This window comes from Dipodomys merriami, unplaced genomic scaffold (assembly GCF_024711535.1).
Source record: "Dipodomys merriami isolate MVZ:Mamm:240054 unplaced genomic scaffold, mDipMer1.0.p SCAF_233, whole genome shotgun sequence".
NCBI classification, from domain to species: domain Eukaryota; kingdom Metazoa; phylum Chordata; class Mammalia; order Rodentia; family Heteromyidae; genus Dipodomys; species Dipodomys merriami.
In genome coordinates this window covers 1,572,801-1,595,188 of record NW_027203749.1, presented here as the reverse complement: position 1 = coordinate 1,595,188, position 22,388 = coordinate 1,572,801, and the positions used below count along the sequence as shown (strand labels likewise).

General features: G+C 37.8%; 1 protein-coding gene across 2 annotated transcripts in view; it reads left to right on the top strand.

The window, feature by feature from the left end:
* The first annotated feature begins 762 nt into the window (after positions 1-762).
* Positions 763-22,388, top strand: part of LOC138835266 (lamin tail domain-containing protein 1-like) — a 68,260-nt gene continuing 46,634 nt past the window's right edge. For both annotated transcript variants that reach the window (XM_070033836.1, XM_070033837.1), the window contains exons 1-3: positions 763-905; positions 981-1,100; positions 16,993-17,231. In XM_070033836.1, the coding sequence (XP_069889937.1) occupies positions 1,021-1,100; positions 16,993-17,231 (319 nt within the window). In that variant the 5' untranslated portion in view covers positions 763-905; positions 981-1,020. The remainder of the gene's footprint in view (positions 906-980; positions 1,101-16,992; positions 17,232-22,388) is intronic.

Genomic DNA, 22,388 nt, shown 5'->3' with positions numbered 1-22,388 from the left:
TTTCAAATCTAATATATAAGTCATATTTTCATTATTACTTAAATCAAGAATACTTATCCTAAAATCAGTCTCTGGTATTTACAAGTCTCATTAATCTTTGTTGAAGAAATGTACACATTAGTCATAAACATTAATAAGTGGTATTACTGTGTGGAGTCATGTAATTCCATACCTGTGTTTTCATTCTCACCTTATCTTGAAATATCAGATGTAGGACTTAAACACATGGTAGAATCCGAATTCAGTGATTTCTTATCAATCCAGCAGATAGTATAACAAAGGAAAAATTGTTTCCTGCATCTGATTTTTGTTTGACTTCTGGGATTACTTCAAATAAAATGTACTCTAATCTTGCTGCTATAGGATGGTATAAGAGAAATGGGCAGAAGAAGGAAAGAGGGAAAAGAAGTCTAGGGAAGAGAAGAGGCAAGAAGAGTCATGAGATTGGAAAGAAGAAAGAAGAAAGGGAGGAAAAAAGACTAACCAGGATAAAGTCCCACAATTTTAATATACTGATGACACTCAAAAAAAATCATTAAACATTTAGTTGTCAAAACATCTCTGATGAGAGGCACAATTCTCCTAAAAGAAAGATGTGTGGAGCCATATAAGAATCAAAGCAGGTGCAGCATTCACATAAAAACTGTTCTGAGACAAGAACTCTGTAACTATGGAGATATTACCTCACGGTGTTCTAAGAAGGTATCATGGGAAGGGGTGAATGCTGATGTCATAACGGTTACTGCCTTCTCTCAACTATCTTCAGCAACCACTATATACCTTCACTATGGTGTTCTCATCTCAAAAAATATATTTGCTATGTTAGTCCCTACTAATGTTTTTCTGATACAAGTATGGTAAAGAAATCATTGCATCTAGTAAATTGATGATAGCTGAAGTAACAGGTGAGACGATTTTATTAAACTATTCTACCAGAAACTACACTGTAGACATTATTCAATATGATAATCTCTTTACAGAACATAGCAGAACAAAAATATTACATCTCCTCTAGCCAAGATGAAAGACATGGAAGAACCTTTGGGAACATTAGAAAATGAAGCAAACAGTCAGGAAGATAAAGGAGAAGAAAAAGAACTGTAAGAATGGCATGAATGGATATGGTAGAGTCTGAGCTTGGACGGATGATGGTGGAGTGCTTTACCTATTTATTCATAAGTATCCCCTGAAATAGTTAAAGATAGCCCAGATCCAACAACTTTTCTAAAACAGTGAAATTATTTTGGTTATAAGGAACCAGGCACTGTAAGAGGTAAAAATTCATCTACAACCATCACCTCGATATCACATTATAAAGGGAAAGCAAAAGACTAGAAGCACCTTAGAATGTTAAACTAATATGAGGACAAAAACCATACTCATTGAAATTAGATTTTGGAAATGTTGATAAATATATTGTTTGAAATTACAACTTATTTGTATTCTTAATGAAAATCATTCTATCAACTGAGACATTATCATTGGTTCTCTTATACCTACTTAGGAATGAAGTTTGCAGGCCAGGTGCTAGTAAATTACACCTGTAATCCTAGTTACACAGGAGGGTGAGAGCTGAACACAAAGGTCTGGGACATGTTGAGGAAGGAAAGTCCACAAAACTCTTTAACCACCAAAAACACAGGAATGGAGTTGTGGCCCAAGTCATAGAGCTCCAGAAGCATGAGCAAAAATGATAATGGACAATACTCACATGTTAGTTTCAAACACTTGTACTGGTACCATAAAATAAATATTGCTATTGAGTATACAGAATGTAATGTTTGTATTCCATTGAACATATGTGGTCTCATATGCACTAATAACACTAAATCATTCATTTTTTCTTGTTTTAATTTTTTTGGGGGTCCCGTCGTGGGGCCTGAACTCTGGGCCTGGGTGCTGTCCCTCAGCTCTTCAGCTCAAGGCTAGCGCTCTACCACTTGAGCCACAGCGCCTCTTCCAGCTTTTTTCTTTTTGCTTATGTGGTGCTGAGGAATTGAACCCAGGGCCTCAGGCATGCAAGGCAAGCCCTCTACCACTGAGCCACCTTCCCAGCACCCTTGTTTTAATTTTTTTATTGTCAAAGTGATGTATAGAGGGGTTGAAGTTACATAAATAAGTACATTTCTTGTAAAACTTGATACCCTTTCCCTCATTTTTCTCTACTTTTTCTTCTGTCCACCCAACACCCCCAATGGGGTATTGTCTTGTGTATATAGCCATTGAATTGGTCCTCCCTTGTCTTTTTTCTCAACATTCTGTTGTTCCTCCTCTCTTCCCTAATTCAAATAAATGTATATACAATACCAGGGTACCAAAATCAAATACAGTGACAACAGGGAATATACCATTCGGAAGAACATACACAAGGAAAAGAAAATCACATAATACATTAAAAGCAACAACAACAAAGAAAAACCTCTTGTGTCCCTATCTTGGAATTCATTTCATTTAGCATCATTTTCTATGGTCATATGTACATAGCTATTGAATTATACTGCTCATCTGCTAAGATTATCCTAGATGTATACGAATTATTGAAATAAAGGGAAACCATGGGAACTATATTTCTTTGCATCTGGTTTACTTCACTTAATATGATTTTTTCTGAGTCTTTTCATTTCCTTACAATTGTGGCAGTACCATTGTTTCCAATGAAAGCATAAAATTATTCCATTATGTGTGTGTGTGTGTGTGTGTGTGTGTGTGTGTGTTTATATATATATTTCCATTTCCTAACAAATGAGGCAGTGGTGTCATTCCTTCTGGTGGAAGAATAGAATTCCATTACATATATATATATATATATATATATATATATATATATATATATATATATATATATATATATATATATATATATATATATATATGATTTTCTTGATCCATTCATCTACTGGAGATCTGGGTTGGTTCCATATCTCAACTATAGTGCATAGTGCTGCAATAAACATAATTGTGCTGGTAGCTTAGTATGGCCTTGTTTGTGATCATTTGGGTAAATGCTCAAAAGTGTGATTGCTTGGTCATGGGGGAGCTCTATGGGGAGTCTTTTGAGAAATCTCCATACTGCTTTCCAGAGTGGTTGAACAAGTTTACATTCCCACCAACAGGGTGGATTCCCTTTTGTCCACATGCTCTCAAGGATCTGTTGCTAATACATTTCTTGATTATAACTATTCTCAATGGGGTGAGGTGGAAACTCATTGTTGCTCGGATTTGCATTTCTTTTATGACCAGGGAAGTTGAACATTTAATGTATCTATAAGTCTCTAGCCCACTTATTAATGGGTTGGTTTTTTTCTTTGAGGATTCGTTTTTGTTGAATTTAATTTGGGGGTTCTAATTATATTTTAGATGTGATGCCCTGCTCTGTTGTTTAGGTATTGAAGATCTTCTCCCAATCTGTGGGCTTTCTATTGATCTTCCTAGCTATTTCCTTTGCTATGCAGAAGCTCTGCAGTTTCATGCAATTACATTTTTCCAAACCTTCTTCGATTTGTTGTGTTTCTGGGTCTTTATTAAGCAAATTTCACCCTGTGCCACAGAGTCCTACAGGTTTTTCTATTCCTTCTTCTAATGTTTTTCAGGTGTCTGCTTTTACTTCACGATCTTTGATCCATTTGGAGTTTTTCCATATAGATTTTTATAAATATAAGGTTTTTTTTTACTTTTCAAAGTTTTGTAAGTTTAGATTTTTAAAAAATCTCCTGCAGCTGAGAAAGCTGCCTATGCTGCAGAGGGGTGAAGCCAACTCTGTCTGGTTCACCCAATGAAGAAAGTCTCCCCACCCTGGGCAGAGCCTCCACCGCCTGGGAAAAGCAAGTTTCTTCTGGGTTGACCTGAGTCTCAGTGGTCAGGTTTCCTTGCCCTGTTGAAAAATGGCTCCACAATGTCTAGTTATCTACTAGCTGCTCTATTCTGTCAGTGTTCTGTCCAAATTCTGAACTATGCTCATTCATTTGGTTCTCCAGCCTTGGTTTTTTCACTAGAACACTAAAACTGGTTGATATGTGTGTGTGTATTTATATTTGTATTTATATAATGTTGTACACAAGGGTTACAGTTACATAATAGGGTAATGAGCACATTTTGTAGCCAGCATTGTTACCTCCTCCTCTGTTTTTGCCCTACCATTACTTCCCTCCCCACCTCCCCAACTCCCCCCATCCCCACCTCAACTCATGCCAAAAGGAAGGCATAGCATTCAAAATAATCACTTATTTTCCAAAGATAATCCAATTAGTTGGGTGATGGAAGGTAACACTGGCTACATTACCTATGTCTGTTATTAAAATGTTCAAGATTTCCCCAAATTGTGGTTAGCCATTAGATTTTTCTTTTTGTAAGCAAATGTAGAAAGAGTTTATAATTCCAGAATTGTGTTGTGAGTATAATCCTTCTTGGAAAATACATCATCCTTCCTTTATTTTCATCTCTTTTTCCTAACTACAAATTACATGGTGTACGTTCAATACAATGACTGCATTGCTCTCCCGTCTAACTTACATGCATTTGCTTTCCCCTTTAGCCCCCATGTCTCCATTTCCTGGTATGCATGTTGTTTAAGTATACACTAAATATCCTGATGAGATATGCTTTTGGTGTTATTCCCCAAGTATAACATTTATTAGTCAGTTTGTGTGCAAATGCATGAACCCTTTATTTGTTAACATATCTCATTTTATTTTAGATTCAATTTCCACATTCAAGAAGAATCATATGCTGTTTTCCTCTCAGTCTGCCTTACCTCACTTGACATAAATTATTTTAGGCCTATCTATTTCCCTGCAATTGTCATATTATTCTTTATAGTAGATGAGTCAAATTCCATTGTGTATAGGTATCACATTTTCTTGATCCAGATTTCTGTGGTGCAACATTTTGTCTATTTTCATAATTTGGCTATTGTTAATGCAGATATAGTATTTTTAAATAAACTACACAAATATCAACACCCACTGTTCTTCAGAAAGATTTTTCTTTTCCTTTTTCCTTCTTTTTTTGGTCATGGAGCTTGAGCTCTGGGCCTGGAAACAATACCTCAGCTCATAAGCCCAAGGCTAACGCTCTACTACTTGAACCACAGAGCCACTTTGGCTTTTTCTATTTTTGTGGTGCTGAGGAATTGAACCCAGGGCCTCATGTATGTGAGGCAAGCTCTCTACCACTGAACCACCTTCCCAACTTCTAGCTTTCCTGGAATTAACGTTAATTTGGGAATACTATTATTTTGCTTTAGAAAAAATTAAAACTATCACATTGGTGTCTCACACATATAATCCTAGTTATTCAAGAAGCTGAGGTCTGGAGAACCATGTTTAAAAGTTAATTCATACAGAAAACTTTATGACACTCCATCTCCAAAATAACAGGTCAAAAGCATGAATGGGGGCATAATTGAAGTGCAAACAATAGCATGACAATTAAGCACTAGGCCAAGCCAATTTTAGATGCAGTACCAAAACAGAGAGTGAGAAACAGATACAGAGACAGAGACAAAGAAAGAATAAAGAGGAGTTCTGGGAAGATGGCGGAGGAGAAGCTGGAATCTGAACAAGCTCTCGCATAGAAAGCAGTTTTAGAGTTCCAGTGAACAGTCCTAAGCCAGAGAATCACACCAAGTGTGCCATCACAGGACAGAGACTTAGACAAGAGAGGGGAAGCCAAGGCAAAAAGACACATCTGAGCGCTCGCCAGCAGCCGCCGGCGGCAGGGTCGCGGCGGAGAACGCAGCCGGGGCCATAACTGAGCGCTCACACAGAGAGTCCAGGACGAAGGAGCCAGACGCAGCTGGCGAGCGGATTCTACTCAACACCAGCAAGAACCGACAAGGAGCAGACATCTTCATCCTGCAGTGTGCAGACCAGAGATGACCCAGGATCCAAGACTTGGCGTGAGTAGAAGCCCGACGTCCTCACTCCTTCTCAGGGAGCAGAGGAGGGAAGGCCACCCCTCCCCCCCCAGCACCGATGGTCTCCATCTTGGATACCGACAAAGCTCGGAGGAGCTGCTAGCTCCAACTCAGGCCTTGGAATAAAACGAGTCATTTAGCAGGTCACAAGAACTTAACGGCGAAGTGACCTGCCAGACTCAGCTCCATCCAGGGAAAAGTCACCCAGCTCAGACGCCAGCCATTGGAGAGGCTTTCCTCACTGGGTAACCAGAGCCAGAGGCTGCCCCTCCCTCTAGCAGCCTCAACAATCAATTGAAAAACAGAAACCCTGAGAATGGCTCCAGGCTGGGCTCTGTGAGTTTTTTTTTTCACAAAACAGCCCCAGGAAAAAAACTACTGATTGTTGAAAGGCCTCAACTCCACCCAGAACCTAGCCTCACCACTGCATTCCCCTCTTTTGTGATTCTCAAAGCAGATCACCCTCCCAGTAAACTAATCTGGGAGGGGGATCTCAAAATCTTGGGTAAAGCAGAGCATTTTTCTGCCTGTTTGAACAAACTGACTTAAGAAACCAATCAAGCCACAGGACCTCAAGCTGACCAGAGACTTCAACAAGAGGCTGGTTACAGACAAAAGGGAGATACAGGTTTCTTCCCACTCCTCCCCCCCCAAAAAAATCAAAGAACTTTTTTTTTTCTTTCTTCCTTTTCTTTTCTTTTTTTGGTACCTTATATACATATAAATTTTTTTCCTTTTCTAAAAATTTTATTCATCTTTAATTTTTGCCTTTTTTGAAAAAATAATTGTTTTGCAATAACTTTTTTTTCCTCTTATAATTTTTATTTTAGGAATACATGAATGTGCGTTTTCCTTTCTTTTCTTGTCTTCTTTCTCTTTTTCTTTCTTTTTTAACTATCTTTTTGTTTTTTTGTCTAGCTCTACTGAACTTCTGATCTTTTTTCTCCCTTTCTAATCCTTTTCACCTTTTCCTCTCTTTTGATCTTCTGTATGTGACTTAACTCTTGTCCTGCACATCCTCAGATAAACCTGTAGTTAACTAGTAGATCCTATCCCCCATTGTGTACACACTTAATCCACAAATTTATTACTCAATTCAAAACCTCTGAGACTTAAATTCCTTAATAGCAGTACTACCTCTTTATACCTATATAATATTTTAAGCATTTTTTTAAGTTTTTCAATTCTCCTCTATGTCCCTACCCTTCTATTAATATACTCACATTCCTCTCTAAATAGATGGTCTTTTAATCTTCATAATAATATTAATTTTTATGTTTCTATTTTTTTCTGGTCTCTTTTCATTTCCCTTTCCCTTTCTTCTTTTTTTCTCTCTCTCTCCATGCATCCTACCCAACCAATTCCCTGCATTGGGATTAGGACATAGTTAACTCTCCCTGTGCCTACCCACACCAATCTATTCCTATTTTTTACCCACATCTCTCCCTAACCCTAAAAATTCCTGGTTTTCCAAATTCTTCTCTGCGGTTCGAAGCTCATTAACATATAGTTGTTTGATGTTGAATAGATGTATCTGTTGAACTAGATTGTATCTGTAGACTATTGATTGTACAAAAGCAAACTTTGATTGATGGTTGCCTTAAGATAGTGTTCTAGCACAAAACTGGTGCTATTTTCATCTCAAATGAGCAGAGTAAGCTGGAAAAACACAAGAAAAATGGCAAATCCGGATATCTCAATCCCCAATCTTGATAATCAGGGGTCAGAACAGATAATGAATAATCCAGAGGAGAGTTCCCAAATAGCTCTACAAACACTGCTGGCAACCATGATAAATGAGAAGTTTGACAACTTACAAAGGACTCTGTATGAGTGTGAAAGAAGAGAGAGGAGGCATCCCAAAAGCTTATACAGGAATATCATAAGCGTGAGGAAGCTACTCAAAAACTGATACAGGATTTGCGTGAACAACTTGAGAATACAAAAAGAGAAAGGGAGGAATGGCGTGAGCAGGCTGAGAACACTCAAAGAGAACTGCAGGAATCCCATCAACGAGAGGAAAGAGAACTACAGGAATCCCACAAACGGGAGGAAGCTAATCAAAGAGTAATACAGGAATTGAGAGACCAGGTAGAGAATACAAAAAGATCACTAAAGGCATTCATGGAATCCATTAACAAAGAGCTGAAGGAAGTCAGGGAGACCACAAAGGGAATGCTGAATGGAACCCAACAGAAGGAATGGGAGTCCAAAGAAACCATAACTAATCAACTAAGTGATTTGAGAACAAACACTGAACACCAAATTAAGGAAGTAAAGAAATTCATACAAGACCTAAAACAGAGCTTCAACAAAGAACTTGAAGCCATCAGAGCTGACCAATTAGAAGGAAAAGAGATAAAAAACAAAGTAGAGAGTCTTGACAGCAGGTTAGACCATGCAGAAGATCGAATCTCAGGGATTGAAGACAGCCTAGATATTATAGAGAAAGAACATACAAACATCCAAGACAAGTCCAAGAAATATGATAGATCTATCCAACACCTGGAAGACACCATCAGAAGGCCTAATCTAAGGATAATGGGTGTAGAGGAGCACCTAGAAACAGAAGTTAATGGTCTAGGAAATTTGTTTAACAGGATCCTAGCAGAGAACTTCCCAAACATACAAAAAGATAGGCCTATTCAGATACAAGAAGCTTTTAGAACCCCAACTAGACCAGACCAGAATAGGACATCCCACTGTCACATTATAATCCACACAGGATCAACTCAGACCAAGGAAAAGATCCTTAAAGCTGTCAAGGAGAAAAGGGTAATCACCTATAAAGGGAAACCAATTAGAATCACCTCAGATTTCTCAGCAGAGACAATCAAAGCAAGAAGAGCCTGGAATGATGTATGCCATGCCCTAAAAACAACTATCAACCAAGAATACTGTACCCACCTAAATGCTCCTTCATAACTGAAGGCCAAATAAAAACCTTCCATAGCAAAGAAAAATTGAAACAATACATCTCCACCAAACCAGCCCTACAAAAGATTCTTAACAATGTCCTACACATAGAAAACCAACAAGACCGCAACAAAGGCCAAGAAACTGCACCCAAACTGAGAATCCAAGAACCATAGGAAGAACCCAGTTTTTTTAGCCCCCCAAGAAGGTGGAAAACATGGCAGGAACTCCCAAATACCTCTCAGTCCTATCTCTTAACATTAACGAATGAACTCTCCAATTAAGCAACATAGACTGTCTAGTTGGATTAAAAAACAAGACCCTTCTATCTGCTGCCTGCAGGAGTCACATCTTGCCCGTAAAAACAAACACATTTTCAATGTTAAAGGCTGGAACAAAATCTACCAAGTAAACGGCCCCCATAAACAGGAGGGAGTTGCAATCCTAATATCAGATAAGATAGACTTCAAATTAAAATTTGTGAGAAGAGATAAAGAAGGTCACTACATACTAATTAAAGGATCTCTCCTTCAGGAGGATATTACAATTCTAAATATCTATTTGCCAAACAATGGAGCACCCAAATTTATCAAAGAAACACTACTTTCCCTCAAATCCCATACAGATCCAAAGACATTAATTGTTGGGGATTTTAACACACCACTCTCCCACTAGATAGATCAACTCGGCAAAAACTCAACAGAGAAACCGCAGATCTAAACAGCTGCATAGATCAACTAGACTTAACAGACATCTACCGAACATTTCACCCAGCAGCATCAGAATACACGTTTTTCTCAGCAGCACATGGAACGTTTTCCAAAATAGATGACATTTCAGGCCACAAAACAAACTTTTCTAAATTCAGAAACATTGAAATTATACCTTACATCCTCTCTGACCATAAGGGAATAAAATTAGAACTCAACACCAAAAGCCACCAAAGAAAGTCTGGCATCACATGGAGGCTGAACAACACACTGCTGAATCATGAGTGGGTCATGGAAGAGATTAGAAAGGAAATTCAAATGTTCATGCTATTCAACAAAAATGAACACACAAATTACCAGCTTCTCTGGGACACAGCAAAGGCAGTACTCAGAGGCAAGTTTATAGCTCTGAGCTCCTACATCAACAAATTGGAGAGATCTGAAACTAGCAATTTAATGACACATCTAAACCTCCTTGAAAAAGAGCAGCAAGATAAACCCCAATCCAGTAGACGGAAAGAAATAATCAAAATTAAATCAGAATTAAATGAATTAGAATCCAAAAAAACTACAGAAATTATCAACAAAACAAAGAGTTGGTTCTTCGAAAAACTTAACAAAATTGACAGACCCTTAGCAAATCTTATCAGAAAAAGAAGAGAACACACCCAAATTAAAAAACTCAGAGATGAGAATGGAAACATCACCACGGACACAACCAAGATTCAAAACATTACAAGGGAATATTTCTCAAAACTTTATGCTAATAAGTTTGAGAACTTGACAGAAATGGACCTTTTCCTAGCAAATATTGACATGCCAAAACTAAACCATGATAAGTTAAACTATCTTAACAGGCCCATATCAAGCACTGAAATAGAAACAGCAATAAGAGACCTCCCAGCTAAGAAAAGTCCAGGACCAGATGGCTTTACAGCAGAATTTTACAAGGCCTTCAAAGCAGAGCTCACACCAATACTCCTCCAACTCTTCAATGAAATTGAAAGAGAAAGCTTACTACCGAACACATTCTATGAAGCCATCATAACCCTCATCCCAAAATCAGGCAGGAACTCATCAAAGAAAGAGAACTATAGATCCATTTCTTTGATGAATATTGATGCAAAACTTCTCAACAAAATTTTGGCCAATCGACTTCAACAATTCATCCAAAAATCATACACCACGATCAAACAGGATTCATTTTCAGGGATGCAAAGCTGGTTCAATATACACAAATCAATTAATATTATTCATCACATCAACAGGAGCAAGAATAATAACCACATGGTTATCTCAATAGATGCAGAAAAAGCATTCGACAAGATCCAACACCCTTTCATGATGAAGGTTTTGGAAAAATTAGGAATCCATGGAACATTCCTCAATACAATAAAGGCTGTATATGTCAAACCTACAGCCAGCATTATACTCAATGGTGAAAAACTAAAGCCATTTCCTCTTAACTCAGGAACAAGACAAGGATGCCCACTCTCTCCACTTCTCTTCAATCTAGTATTAGAATGCCTGGCTACAGCAATAAGACAAGATGCAGACATAAAGGGGATCCAAATAGGGAAAGAAGAAATAAAACTCTCCCTCTTTGCAGATGACATGATCTTGTATTTAAAGAATCCCATAGACTCCACTCCCAAATTACTCAAGCTGATTTAAAACTTTGGCAAAGTAGCAGGTTATAAAATTAACCCCCAAAAATCAATGGCTTTTCTGTATGCCAACAATGAGAAAAGTGTGGCTGAAATTAGGAAAGCAACTCCATTTGTAATAGCCACACAAAAAAAAATACCTAGGAATTAACTTAACTAAAGAAGTGAAGGGCCTCTATGATGAAAACTTTAAAATCTTAAAAAAGGAAATTAACACAGAACTAAAAAAATGGCAAAACCTCCCATGCTCCTGGATTGGAAAGGTTAACATCGTGAAAATGGCAATACTTCCCAAGGCTATCTACAAATTCAACGCAATACTTATCAAAATTCCAACCTCATTCTTCAAGGAAATAGAAGAGGCAATCCAAAAATTCATATGGAACACTAAAAGACCCCGAATAGCAAAAACGCTCCTCAATGGAAAGAACACTGCTGGAGGAATATCAATACCAAACTTCAAACTCTACTATAAAGCCATAGTAATCAAAACAGCTTGGTATTGGCATAAGAACAGACCTCAGGACCAATGGAATAGAATTGAAAACCCAGAAATGAACCTACAGACCTATAGCCATCTAATCTTCGATAAGGGAGCTAAAACAATAGAATGGAAGAAAGACAGCCTCTTCAGTAAATGGTGCTGGCAAAATTGGTTAGATCCTTATATATCACCCTGCACCAGAATCAACTCCAAATGGATCAAAGACCTTGAACTCAAAGCAGACACTCTGAAAACATTACAGGATGGAATAGGAGAAACCTTAGGTCTCCTTGGCTCAGGCCAAAATTTTTTGAATAGAGACCCGAAAACACAATAAATCAAAGAAAGGTTGGACAAATGGGATTGCATAAAGTTGCAGAGCTTCTGCATGGCAAACGACATAGCTAGCAAGATCAATAGAAAGCCCACCGATTGGGAGAAGATGTTACTAGCCATACAACAGACAAGGATCTCATATCTAAAATATACTTGGAACTCAAAAAATCAAACCCCCAACAACAAATCCTCAAAGAAACAACTCCCCAATAAATAAGTGGGTGAAAGACTTAAAGAGAAACTTCTCTGAAGAAGAAAGAAGGATGGCCAATAAACACATGAAGAAATGTTCAACATCCCTAGCCATAAAAGAAATGCAAATCAAAACAACATTGAGATACCACCTCACCCCAGTTAGAACAGCAAAAATCAAGAACTCTAACAACAACAGATGCTGGAGGGGATGTGGACAGAAAGGAACCTTACTTCATTGTTGGTGGGAATGTAAACTTGTTCAACCACTTTGGCAAGCGGTATGGTGATTCCTCAAAAGACTTCACATAGAACTCCCCTATGACCCAGCAATCCCACTTTTGGGCATTTACCCAAATGTTTACAAACAAGACCACACTAAAGCTACCAGCACAACTATGTTTATTGCAGCATTATTTACCATAGCTAAGATATGGAACCAATCCAGATGCCCCTCAGTAGATGAATGGATCAAGAAAATGTGGTATATATACACAATGGAATTCTATGCTGCCATCAGAAAGAATGACATTGGCCCATTTGTGTGGAAATGGAAAAACTTGGAAAAAATTATATTAAGTGAAGTAAGCCAGGCCCAAAGAAACATAGGTCCCATGGTTTCCCTTATTTGCAATATCTAGTATATGTATGAGTCAAGCGGAAAAGGTCAGATAATGTGATGTCAGGAAAATGAACCCTTAGATATGTATTTTAATGTTTTTTTCTTTCATGCATGTGTTTCTAATGCATTTATAAGATTATCTCTTTGTTGCTTTGTATGTCCCTCCCCCACAGTATAACCCCTGCTTTCACTATATTTGATGTCAGTATAACTTGAGGAGGAGATGGGGAAAAACCAGTTGTTTAAAGATACAGGTGGACCTGTTGCAACAATGAGAAGTAGAAGTTGTCAAAACGAGCTTTACAACGTCAGTGCAGGGGGGGGGGGAGGAGGAAGGAGAAGGATTGGGATTGGGGGGAGGGGGGAGGCTGGGAAGGGATGTGAAGGGTAAACAAAAGGAGGAGGCTGCAATGCTTGGTAAGAAATGTACTCATTATCTTGCCCATGTAGTTGTAACCCGTCTGTACAGTATCTTCACAAGTAAAATAAAAAAATGCAAAATATATAAAAAAAAAGAAAGAAAGAATAAAAGGAAGTAAAAAAGAAAGGAAGGAGGGAGGAAGAGAAGGAAAAAACTAAGAACTTAGAAAATGAGCATATAGTTGCTACAAAGGCTGAATCCTGTGGATCATAGTTCCAATCCATCATAGACAGGAAAATCTTTGATTCTCTTACCTGCAATTAAAACTAAAAAGCAGGAAGTAAAGGTGTGGCACAAACCTTATCATGCCAAACTTAAGTGGAGAAATCTAAAGGAATGTACCCAAGCTCTAATTTCAAGTCTTGGTAATTGTACATCAAGGAAAAATTAAGTGAATGAGCATATTGAAAAAGATATATCCCAATGCAAATGTGACAGATTTAAAGAATGTTAAAGATAAAATCATTTTCAGTAGTTATCCTTTATTTTTTGTCAGTTATGGGACTTGAACACTGGCCCTGAGTTCTGTCTCTCAGCTCTTCAGCTCAAGACGAACACTCTATCACTTGAGTCACAGCGCCACTTTCAGTTTTCTGGTGGCTTTTTGGCAAAGAGTTTCACGGCTTTTTCTGCCCAGGCTGGCTTTGAACTGCAATCCTCAGAGCTCAGCCTCCTTAGTAGCTGGGATCACAGGCGTGAGCCACCCGAATCTGGCTTCAGTACTTATCCTTGATAGTGAGACAAGCATCTCATTGGACCCAATCTTGTTGATTCAACCTCTGGGTTGAATAGAGAGGGAATTCTCATAATTTGACCATCTGCCTCTGTTGTCATATCCTTTGAGTGCCTTCAGGTGTTAGAACTTCTGACAAATATGAGCGTATGGAGGGTCAGCTGAATGGCAAGTGCCCTAGCTTAACTAGGCACTGGGATATGAAATATAATGCTTACCATCATTTAATATTTTTCTTTCAATTTGGATGAGATGGCTCTGGATTCTGAGATGTACATTAAGGAAATTAAAGTGTTCTCCTGATAAAAGTTTCTAATCAAGGAACTCCCACATTGAAGATCAGAATAGTTGAGAACATGTCTTAGCAAACACAGATGGTGAGGATGATAACAACAAAATAGAGAAGTGGGAAGCTCCAAACCCAAATAACCCACAGAAAATCTAACAAGAAAATAAATGTAACTTAAAGACTGGTTGAAATAACTTTTCCTATTGTGCTAATCAGACCTCTGTTCCTGGAATGATTAGCTGAGATAAATGGATTCAAGGAGAAATGACATTTTGGCTTACAATTTCAGAGATGTCAGTCAATAGTCAGCTGTTAGATGAATGAAATAGGATTATGGAGGAAGAGTGTATTGGAGAGAATATTCATCTTATGGGAGCCAGGAATTAAATAGAGGAAAAAGAAAGAGGAGGGTCCAGGTATTACCTCCAAAGTCACGCCCTCAGTGATCTCTTTCACTCAACTAATTATTCTCTTCTGACATTCCACCATATCCCAATAGTCTGCTCAGATTTTGAAGCCACCAACTTATTGAATCATTAAACCCAAGCCTTCATCATCTGATGATCTCTGAAAATGCTTTCAAGGACAACTAAGAGGTGGACAGTGTTACTTACCTAAGATGTCTGCCAATGCAATCAAGTTGATAATCAAGAGTAACAAGCAGGGCTGGGAAGTTGGCTCAGTGGTAGAGTGCTTGTCTCGCATGCATAAGGCCCTGGGTTTGATTCCTCACCGCCACATAAGCAGAAAAAAGTCAGAAAATGGTGCTATGGCTCAAGTGATAGGGTGATAGCTTTGAACTGAAGAGCTGAGGGACAGTGCCCAGGCCGAGTTCAAGCTTCACAATTGACAAAAAAACAAAACAAAACAAAACAAAACAGTAAGCAACATATATGTATATTGGGAAATACTTCAAAATAGATAATTTACAGCATCAAATATCGAACTCCTATAAATAGGATAGCTTTGTCAATGGTTCCCATAAAGGAGATTGTTGAACTGGGTGTATGCCCAGGTCTTCATAGTAATGAATAACCTGTGTTTTCTGCTAAAATAAGCATTAAAGTCCCCGCCTCTCTCTCTCTCTCTCTCTCTCTCTCTCTCTCTCTCTCTCTCTCTCTCTCTCTCTCTATCTCTCTCTCTCTCTCTCTCTCTCACAAACACACACACACACACACACACACACACACACACACACACACACACATACACACACAGACATTGCTTTGAGATTCCTGGGAAAAATATAAATGACTCATAAAATGTGGTCATTAAAACCCCTTCCATGAGAATCAAAGTTCACACACACATACACACACAAATCAACAGTTGTGTAAAGATTATCCATGGGACTAATAATATGGGATCATCAAAAGGCCTTCCATCTTATGAGAGTATTTTTTAACTAATTGTATTGCAGTTACTTGTAATTCAAGTGATTTCATGAGGAATTAAGTGTTTTTATATGTATAAAGAAGAATGATAGAAAAATAATGTCATTGGCAAAATTCAGTTAATTTATTCCCTGAGAAGTCTATTTTTTCAAAATTATGCATTCTTTCTAATATACACTTACACACAGAGATACATACATAGGGACATACATATGTACTAACACACATGCTGTGTGTATTTTCAAGCAGATGTTGAGTATAGAATTGTTGATATTGGAAGATTCATTAAGCAGAGATAGAAACTAAATAATAAATTATAGTGGGCAATGGCACAGAAAAAAAGGAATGATATGTTTTTCATGTTATTGTAAAGAATAAAATTAAGTGGTCAAAGTAGAAAGTGATTTGTGTCAATGTTGCAGTAAAGTTAATATATGTGTTTGTGTATAAAATATATGATATTCTATATAATATATTAAAATATGTATTATATAAGTTATTATATATATTAAATCATTCAGAACAAATTGGTGAAATCTGAGGTTGCTACCATTGACATGATTACTTCATTTTTCTACGTTTATGTGTTTGCAAAACTATCTATATTAAGAACTTGATTTTTTCTTTGGTATGGGGGCTTGTGTTGAGACTTAAATGCAGGAACTGGACATTGTCCTTTTGCATTTTCTCTCAAGGCTACTACTTGAACCCCAACTCAAAATTGCTTTTTGCTGATTAATTACAGATGGAAGATGGCTGGGCATCAGTAGTTGATGCTGGTAATCCTAAATACTCAGGAGACTGAGACCTGGAAAATTGTAGTTTGAAGTTTTTCAGGCAGGAAATCTCATGAAACTCTTCAGTTTAGCACAAAAACAAAACAAGACACACAAAAATGCTGGAAGTAAAGCTGAGACTCAAGTAATAAAATACTTACCTTCAGCAAAATTGCCCAAGAACAGTGGCCATGCCCTGATTGTAAACACCAAAACTGGCACAAAGAAGAGGGTTGAGTGTACATTTTTGTCTGGGTCAGCTTTGGATTGACACCCTGAGATGTCATTTTCCTGAGTACCTGGGATTATAGGTATGAACCACTGGCACCTAGGCAAAATTTTTGTTTTTTTTTAGGTAAAGGAAATAAATAAATACTAACAAACTGATGCCATCATTCTTTATCCAGCTTGTGAAATTAGGATTGTTAAATATTTTGATTTGGGAGAAAGAAGAACCATCAGAAATAAAATAAATATTCCTGTTGTAATCATATCTGTTTTGACTTTCAAATTTTATGTTCATAATTTTTGTCTACAGAACAGAAGACAAACATACTACTTTCCTATCAAGGCAGTCATCCTCACTATATTCTGTCCCAGAATTGTCAGATTCAGATGGTATGAAATTGCTATTATCAGGGTCAATATTCCTTGATAGGATTCGAGGTTACTACCTGTCCTCTTCCCCTCAGAGAAGTGGAATGAGTATATCATCAGAGGAACCAAGGACATCTAAATCTACTGACATGACCTGCTCCAGAGCAGACAAAGATATGGGTAAATATGTAACAAATATTTTAGTCCATTTTTAAAGCATTTCTTTTGTTGTTTTAGAGGTGATATACAGTGGGGTTACCTTTATATATATCAGGTAATAAGTATATTTTCATTCTTTTTGCCTAGTATCATCTCTTTACTCATTCTCTTATTCCCTCCCTCTCATCTCTGCCCATAAGTTGCTTCATTCACTGTCATCAATGTCCAGTGCAGCCAGTAGGCTCCACTGATTAATTTTTAACCTGTTTTCTGATGATGCTGTGCTCTCCCCCAACCTTCCCTAAGATGTGCAAAGGTATACACTATATATGAGGTAAGGAATACAAAGTCTCCTGAAAATGAAAAGGCAAATTAAGAAAAAGTCCCTAGTTTCCTTATCTTTAGAGTTCATTTCAGTGTGTGTATTATTCTATATACATTTGAAGAGGTGCTTGAGTATTAGAACTTGGTGATTATCTCCTAAGACTATCCTCTTTTGTTGTCAATGTATAATTTGTATATAATTTGTATAATTTGTAATATTCTGTTATGTCTTAAATCTGACTTCTGCAAATTGGGGAGAGCATTGCCATTTTTCTCTCTGATCTTGGCTTACTTCACTCAACAAGAGTTTTTCTAGTTCCATCCACTTCCTTATGAATGGCATTATTTTATCCATTCTATTGGCTGTGTGAAATTCCATTGTATATAGGTACCCCACTTTTTGGATCCATTCATCTATTCTGGGGTAACTGTGTTGTTTCCATATCTTGACTATTGTGAATAGTGTAACAAAGAACATGGCTGTGCAGTTGTCTTTATCATATCCTGGCTCATGATATTTAGGGATAATGCCCAGGAATGGTATGCCTGGGCCGTAGGGTAGGTCTATGTATAATTTTTTGAGGAATTCCAAACTGCTTTCCAGAGTGACTGTATCAGTTTTTATTCCTACCAGCAGTGCAGTAGTTGTCTGAATTCATAATATTGGCCGGTCTAACTCTAGTGAGGAGGTATCTCAGGGTTATTCTGATTTACATTTCCTTTACAGCTAGGGATGATGAACATTTCCTCATGTGTTTCTTTGCCATTCTTACCTCTTCTTCTGAGAAGCCTCTCAGCTCCCATGCCCTTTTAATGATTGCTTTATTAGGTCTGGAAGGGGTTAGTTTCTTCAGCTCCCTGTGTACATTGGATATTAGACCATTGTCTGATATATTGTTGGTGTATTCCCAGTTGTTTGGCTGTCTTTCTAGTTTGGTAGTTATGTCTTTAGCTGTGCAGAAACTTTTTATTTTAATTTAGTCTCATTTGTTGAATCTCTTTCCGATCTGTTCTGCAAATAGAATCTGGGACACTATTCAGGAACTTCTTGCCTGTGCCTATAAGTTCTAATGTCTTTCCTAGTTTGTCTTGCATTAGTTTTGGAGTTTCATGTCTGATGATGAGGTCTTTAATCCATTTTCAGTTTGATATCAGTACATGGTGATTTTCAGTGATCCCTTTGTAGCTGAAAGTAGCTGCCCAGTTTTCCCAATACCAATAGTTGAAGAGGCTGTTTTTATCCACTCTATGTCTTTGGTTCATGTCGAATATCAGATGACCATAAATATTGTGGTTTTCTTTCTGGTCTTCTAGTTTATTACATTGATCTTGGTATATATTGTTGTGTCAATAAAACTTGTTTCTGTTATTATGGCTCTATACTAGAGCTTGAAATCTGGTATTGTAATACCATCTGCATTTCTTATTTTGCCTGGGATTGCTTTATCTATTCTAGGTCTTTTGCTGTTCCATAGGAATTTTTGGACTGTTTTCTCTATTCTAGTATAGAATCTCATTGGGATTTTGACAGGGATTGTAATGACTTTATATATTATTTTTGGCAGGTTAGCCATTTTCATAATATCACTTTTACCTATCTTTGAACATGGAAGGTCTTTCCATTTCTTTGTGACCTCTCTAATTTCTTTCTTTAGATTTTTATAGTTTTCACATTATAGGTCTTTTATATCTTTGTTAAGGTTTATTTCTAGATTTTTTGAGGCTATGGCAAATGATTTCATGATTCTCCTTTCTGTTTGTAATTTGTTGGCATGTAGAAAGGCTGCTGATTTTTGTGTGTTAATTTTGTATCCTGCTACTTGTCCCAAGTTGCTGATTAGTTCTAGGATTTTGGGAATAGACTTTTTTCAGTCCGGCAGGTATAAGATCATGCCATCTACAAATAGGATTAGTTTAATTTCTTTCCCTGCCTTATCTTGCCTTATTACCCTGGCTAATAATTCCAGAATTCTATTGAAGAGGGGTAGAGAGAGTGGGCATACTTACCATGCTACTGATTTTAGGGAAAATGGTTTCACCTTTGCTCCATTTAGTATGATGCTGGCTGTTGGTCTGGCTTATTTGGCTTTTATTATTTTAAAGAATGTTCCTTGTAGTCCTAGTATGAATGGATGTCTTATTTTGTAGGAGGCTTTTTCTACATCTATTGAAATGTTCATGTGGTTCTTAACCTCGGCTCTGTTGACATGGTGAATTACATTTATTGATGTGTATATGTCAAATCAGGCGTGCATCTGTGGAGAAGTCTACTTGATCATAATGTATGATTTTTAAAAATGTGTTTCTTGATTCTGTTGACTAATATTTTTGTGAGAAGGTTTGCATATGTGTTCATCAGAGAATTGATCTGTATTTCTCTTTTTTGTACGATCCTTATCTGGTTTTGGAATGAATGTGATATTGGCTTCATAGAATGAGTTTGGGATACTTCACTCTACTTCTGTTTCACAGAAAAGCTTGAGGAAAACTGTTATTAGTTCCTCTTAAAAGTCTTTTAGAATTCCATGGCCAATCCATCTGGGCCTGGGCTTTTCCTAGTTAGAAGACTTCTGATTACTTACTCCTTCACATTGTATGTTATTGGTGTTAGTTGATTTATATATTCCTGGTTCAGTTCAGGCAGAATCTATGTTTTTAGAAATTCATTCATTATGCTAATTGTTCCTTCTTTAGTGAGAACATATTTTGGAAGTAGTTCTTTATAATCATTTGGATTTCTTGGATGTTTGTGGTATTTTTTCCTGTGACAGCCCTGAGGTGTGTTATGTTTCCAGCCACTTCCTTATTTTCCTGTATTTTTTCTAGCCTCTTGATCTAGTGTTTTTTCTGATGTGTTTCCTTGATTTTGATTGTTTCTTCAGATTGTATTCTCTTCTTTAGTATTCTTTGTCGTGAAAGATTTTAGTTTCACCATCAAATGTAAACTATAGATTCGCTGGGTCTACCAATTTGGACTGGCAGTTGATCTTCAGGACTTGGAAAATAGCATTTCAGGCTTTTCTTGCATTGAGAGTTTGTGTGGAGAGGTCTTCAGTGATTCTGATTTTCTTTCCATTGAAATATAGCTTGCTCTTTGATTCTGCATCATTTAAAATAAATTCCTCGCTATTCAAGTCTAAAGTTTTTTCAGTTCCCAAAGTGTTAATTTAATCTTTTAATGATATGTATACTGTGTCTATATTTGTCTGAATCATTTTTTAAAAAGTATTGAAATTTTTTCTTTGTTCTTTTATAAATTAGTTTTATATCTCGAACTTTACTTCATTGATCAATTTTGTCATCATTTCTTCAGTGGTTCTTTTGTCCTCCATTTCTTCTTCACTCTCACTGGAGTTCTTTACTGGATTGCTGTTGTTTGTATGTTGTATTTACTTTATTCTCTTGGTTGTCCATGAATCTTTTAATTTTTTGTTTTTATTTATGCATTTGGATTCAGGGATTGTCATGACCCTGGCCCAATCTTGGCCTATAAGTGCCCAACACTTGGCAGCCTTTTGTTGGCTTGGGCTTGTTCATGCTGGGTAGGTTAATCCACATTGGTCTCCAACTTGTGCCTTTGTGAGCATGCAGCCCCAGGCTAGTTGAAAGGAGCCCAGTCCACTATGCAGTGGGGTATAGAAAAGTTAGGTTTGGCCCCTGAAATAGAACTTGGCTTCAGAAGGGCTGGGTTCCCCACAGGAGCACAGGATACACTTTGTGCCATGGTCCCTGGTTGATTCTTATCCCACAAGTGGCCAGCACTTGATCTGATATCTTGGCACCTGTGTGAGTGTTTTGGCTCTTGACAGGATGTGCTCCATCAATTTCCAGTAGTCACACACAACTTGCAGTTCTTGACAGGGGCCAGGGGATAGGTGCCAGTGTATGCAACTTGTTTTGCAACTAACAACAGGAAGAGTGCTCTGTCAGTGGCTGGCACATACCTGAAATTCCCGGCCTCCACCAGCCACTGAGCTCTACAACCTTCTTTTATGGAAGGCTAGGAATGGATACTTACTCTGGGATGAAGTGATCCCTGCAGGTATGTGGACTTTAGTTCTCAGACCTGCCTACTCATTCTTCCAATAGTCAGAGCTGTGGGTGACAAAGGGTCATAGTGCTCATCAAATATGAGTTTCTGTGACCTCCCACTGGAAGCCAACAGGTGAAGAAGGGCCTGGCCTCTTTGTCCAATTCAAGTATGGTATTCCTTCTTGGGTGGAATGAGAGGAGTCTGGGTAAAGCTCTGTGGGCCACTGTCAGGGCTGTTCTCTTGTGGGGATGAGAGGTACCAAGCAGGGTACTTACTGATCCTGGAACTCGTTGTGAAATAACTAGAGGTGCTTTTTGGCAGATCTCTGTATATTTGCACTGCAGGTTGCTGGTTGGAGATTGTGTCCCAGCTTGCTGTGTTTTACTGCATTGGTCGTGGGCTGAGTGGTTTGTTTGTGCTGTCCAGGTCCAGTACTGTGGGACTATTTTGCAGCAGAGTGCATGGTGGTCCTGGAGTCCCAGGCAGCTGTGGCCACGTATGTGGCTTAATAATGTATGTCAATAGATGCATACCCTACAGACAGGAGAATTTATTATTGGTTCCCCAACGGTTCATTTCTCAATGGTCTATGCCATTCGTGCTACTAGGTTTATTTAAATGCATGTGTCCAATACATCAGGAACCAAATTTACATGTCTAGGGTTATCTTAATGGCATGCATTTGGAGCTGTAGAATTGCAATGGAATGAAATTTCCTCCATATGTAGTGTGAATGGTCACTTCTTCTGAATGCATACAGAAAGACTATGCTACAGCTTGAGTTTTTGTGCCTTTAGGAGATCAATGATTGAAATGAGGGA